Source organism: Lepidothrix coronata, unplaced genomic scaffold (assembly GCF_001604755.1).
Source record: "Lepidothrix coronata isolate B3197 unplaced genomic scaffold, Lepidothrix_coronata-1.0 Scaffold73, whole genome shotgun sequence".
NCBI classification, from domain to species: Eukaryota; Metazoa; Chordata; class Aves; order Passeriformes; family Pipridae; genus Lepidothrix; species Lepidothrix coronata.
Genome location: NW_016690253.1, coordinates 3,779,623 through 3,783,909, shown reverse-complemented (window position 1 = coordinate 3,783,909; position 4,287 = coordinate 3,779,623). Strand labels below are relative to the sequence as shown.

General features: G+C 59.1%; 1 protein-coding gene across 1 annotated transcript; it reads left to right on the top strand.

The window, feature by feature from the left end:
- Positions 1 to 601: 601 nt before the first annotated feature.
- Positions 602 to 4,287, top strand: LOC108499388 (protein Wnt-11b-like). Its single transcript, XM_017819142.1, has 5 exons — positions 602 to 666; positions 763 to 989; positions 1,400 to 1,677; positions 2,526 to 2,818; positions 3,136 to 4,287. Exons 1-5 carry the CDS (start codon positions 602 to 604, stop codon positions 3,308 to 3,310), a joined length of 1,038 nt encoding a protein of 345 aa, XP_017674631.1. The 3' UTR covers positions 3,311 to 4,287.

The following is a 4,287-nucleotide window of genomic DNA, read 5'->3' as shown; positions in this document are numbered from 1 at the left end:
TCTGCCAGCCCTAATCTGAATATCTGAATGTGTTTTTTAAGCTTTTTGTAAAGAAAATAAGGGAGGGGGCAAAGACAGAAATCATGAGCCTTTGCCTACCTGAAAGGAGGTTGGAGCATAGTGGGAGTCGGGCTCTTCTCCCAGTGACAGGATGGGAGGAACAGCCTCGAGTTGTGCCAGGGGAGGTTTAGTCGGATATTGGGAAAAATTCCTCATGGGAAGGGTTGCACAGGGCTGCCCAGGGCAGTAACATCCCTGGAGGGATTTCAAAGCCCTGTGGATGAGGCACTTGGGGACATGGGTCAGTGGTGGCCTTGGCAGTGCTGGGGGAACATCCTGCAGCCTCTCAGCCTTAACCCCCTCTCGGGTGCTGTTTCGGGATGATCGCTGCCAAAAACAGCTGGACCCCCCTCCACCCCCCTCCTTGTCCCTGTCCTGCTGTGAATGGCACCGAAACTGCCTTTGTTCCCCTCCCGGGGCGGGGGCAGGACCTGCCGCCGGCTGCTATAAAAGGGGGCGGGGGTGCCGAGCAGCCCCAGCCCCGCTCCCCGCTCCCGGTCCCCATCCCAGTCCCATCCCCAGTCCGGTCCCATTCCTGGCCATGGGCCACCCCAGTGCCACCGTGCTGCTGTGCCAGCTGGGTCTCTCCACAGCCATCCAGTGGCTGTGAGTCGGGATTCCCCCCTTCCCAATGCGCCTCCTTCGGGGCTCCCCCTGCGTTCCCGTGGTCCCCTGCCCCACTAACCCCTCCTGTCCCCACAGCGGGCTGACGGAGAGCGGCAGCGGCGTGTCCTGGAACGAGAGCCAGCACTGCCGGCTGCTGGTGCCGGAGCAGCTCCAGCTGTGCCGCCGGAACCTGGAGGTGATGCCCAGCATCGTGCGGGCCGCCCGCCACACGCAGGCCCTGTGCCAGCAGAGCTTTGCAGACATGAGGTGGAACTGCTCCTCCATCCGGCGAGCCCCCAGGTTTGGCCCTGACCTGCTGAAAGGTAAAGGATGCCTCTCCTGCAGTGTCCGTGCTCCCCACGGAGCATCCCGGGATGGCAGCACCTTGGTGCTGCTCCAGCTCAGCTCTGCCCTGGGTATCCATCGTGGAGTGAATTTGCTGCCTTTACAGGGTGTTAATCCTGTGCAATTCCATCTGTGGGAGGTGACAGACAGTAACTTCCATTTCAAACGTCTCCATAAAAAAGGGGGAGAGGTGGGAAGACAAGCTGTGTATGGACACTGTAACACAGTGTGGGGGGCACAGGTTAAAAACACGCTGCACGGAAAATGAGAGCCTTGGGTTCATCCTGCTGCAAGATTTTTAGGAAACGCATTTATTTGCATTGTGAGGTCTTTGGGAGGAGTGTCTGGCTGGGCAGGGAGGAAGGACATCTCCCCCTCTTCTTCCCAGGGACCCGGGAAGCTGCCTTTGTGTACGCCCTGGCTGCTGCCACCATCGCCCACGGCATCGCCCGGGCCTGCGCCTCGGGAGAGCTCCCACTCTGCTCCTGCGGCCCCGGCCCCCCTGGGGACCCCGGCCCAGGGGGCAGGTGGGGGGGCTGCGGGGACAACCTCAGCTACGGCCTCCAGCTCGGGGCCGCCTTCGCCGACAGCTCCTCCAGGTCCGGCAAGTTGGGGACGCACGGGAGGAAAGCCATGAACCTGCACAACAGCGCCGTGGGCAGGACGGTGGGTGTGGGATCACTGGGGTGCTGCAGTCTGGGATGCTGGGTGTGGGATCACTGGGGTGCTGCAGTCTGGGATGCTGGGTGTGGGATCACTGGGGTGCTGTAGTCCACGATGGTGGGTGTGGGATCACTGGGGTGCTGTAGTCCACGATGGTGGGTGTGGGATCACTGGGGTGCTGTAGTCCACGATGGTGGGTATAGATCCCACCAGGACTGCACAGTGGGTCAGATAGTGGGTATGGAGCCCACTGGGACTCTGCAGTCCAGGATGGTGGGTATGGAACCCCCCAGGAATGCTGGTGGGTATGGATGCCCCAGGATTGCTGCAGCCCAGCACACCTTGGAGCAGCCCAGAGCAGGGGCAGAGGTGCCCAATTTAGGGTGTCAGACTCCAGCCAGTCTGTTGGGGTGTTGTCTGAACATCGAGAAGCAACTAAATGGTTAAAAAGTGTCTTTGCAGACAGCCCCCACTGCTGCTCCCCCAGACATCCTGCACCCCTTCCACAACCAGCACAAGACATCTCCCACTTCACATCAGTACTCCCAGTGCTTCTTTCCACCCTCCTCACTGGAAGCAGAAGCTCCCCAGCCCATCTGGGTTTTGTGCTTTCATGCCTTCCTGTTCCCCAGCCCCAGTGCCAGCTCCCACAGGTAGTTCCTTAAGGATCAGGTTCTTATCAGAAGGGATTAAAGGAGGGCTGAGCCCTGACTGCCCTGTTATATTAATTTAAATGTGGCAATGAGTGGAGCTCTTTCATCTCTTTAAACTTGCCATGGATGCCCTTGCAAGTCAATTCACGGGGCAAGTACCAGGAGAAAGCAAACTTCCCTGTTTTCCTGTCCCTGCAGGTGCTGAGTGACTCCCTGGATACCAAGTGTAAATGCCACGGTGTTTCGGGCTCCTGTTCAGTGAAGACCTGCTGGAAGGGACTGTCAAGCCTGGATGAAATTGCCTCTGACCTCAAGTCCAAGTACCTGGCAGCCATCAAGGTGTCCCACCGGCTCGTAGGGCCCAGGAAGCAGCTGATAGCCAAGGATATGGATGCCAGGCCAGTGACAGAGACAGATCTGGTTTATCTCATCAACTCTCCTGACTACTGCACCCCAAATCTCCAACTGGGGTCTCTGGGGACACAGGACAGGTAATAAGCTCTAATTTCATGACTGTCTGTACTGTTGGGTTTGAGAGCAGGGCCTGGGAAGTGGTGTGGGTGGGCTGAGCACAGGTTGCCCAGAGAAGCTGTGGCTGCCCCATCCCTGGAAGTGTCCAGGGCCAGGTTAGATGGGACTTGGAGCAACTTGGGCTAGTGGGAGGTGTCCCTGTCCATGGCAGGGGTTGGGACTGGATGGGCTTTAAGGTCCCTCCCAACCCGAACCATTCCATGGCTCTGTGGTCCCGCTGTGGCCAGGACCAGCCCGGGTGGGCACGTCCCCCAGCTCAGCACCCTCCTCTCCACAGGCAGTGCAACAAGAGCTCGGTGGGCAGTGCCAGCTGTGCCCTGCTGTGCTGTGGCCGTGGGTACAACACGTACACGGAGGAGGTGGAGGAGCGCTGCCACTGCCGCTACCGCTGGTGCTGCTCCGTCGTGTGCAGGAGCTGCCGGCGCAGGGTGGAGAGACACGTCTGCAAATAACAGCCCAGGGCTCTGCTGGTGCCCTCCAGGAACAGCTGGAGACCGGACACCCATCCCAGGGGGTGCTCCGAGCGAGGAGGGGGCTGTGCAGGAAGCCTGGCCTCACATTGCCGTGGAAAACTTCACCCTGAGAGATTCCGGGAAGCCTCCGGTCCCTTCCAACCCGAACCTGAGGGCAGGACAAAGGGCTGCCCTCCTGCAGCTGGGCAGTGTCCAGCCCTGCCTCCAGCTGGGACCAGCCATTGATCACTCCACAGGAACAGCCCCTCTCTCCAGTGTGAATGGGGACCCTGGGCTGCCATTGTCCCTTTGCAGGAGGTTCTGACAGCCAGGAGTGATGGATGGGAAGGGGGCAGAGTTATCCACTGGGAGAAGGCTGGAGGGACAGAAAGCTGCTTCAGGTCAGGGGATCGTGGGCAGCTCCTCTGGGGACAATTCTGCCATGGGTTCACCCAACACCACTGGATGTTCCTCCTCTGGAGCAAACACTGGTCCAGGGCCACTTGCAGCATCAGAATAAAGACCAGGCTTGGACACAGATAGAACCAGTCATTGCTCCAAGAGCCAGGACTCATCAATCCTCCCCAAGACCTGCATGGACATGGCTGCTGCTCTCATTGGTGGCAGACAGACCAGGGACAGGAGAGGTCCTGGAGGCTGCTAAAACAGGGCAAAACTGCTCCTGCCAGCTGTGGGTTACCAACACTGCTATGGCACCACTGGAGCTTCTGCCCTCTGGGCTCCTCTTGGAGGTGGAAGCCCACTCAATGCATGGAATCCTCATGGCTTGTCCTTCCTGCCATTTCTCTTGGACCACTGAGGTCTTTAGCCCACTCTTTCCACTCCCTCAGGACCAACCAGGTGTGCTGGAAGTCTGGCCTGGAGAGGGGACATGACTCTGGGGCCCTGGGGAAGCAAGAATGAATCTTTAGTCTCTGTACTTCCTGTAAGTGAGATTCTGGTGTGTGTTTTTTAAA

Bases quoted from the DNA above. Each gene is read 5' to 3' on its own strand.
- LOC108499388 (XM_017819142.1), top strand. From the start codon at position 602: ATGGGCCACCCCAGTGCCACCGTGCTGCTGTGCCAGCTGGGTCTCTCC. The intron at 990-1,399 runs GTAAAGGATGCC...TCTTCTTCCCAG, and splicing joins TGGCCCTGACCTGCTGAAAG to GGACCCGGGAAGCTGCCTTT. The intron at 1,678-2,525 runs GTGGGTGTGGGA...CTGTCCCTGCAG, and splicing joins ACAGCGCCGTGGGCAGGACG to GTGCTGAGTGACTCCCTGGA.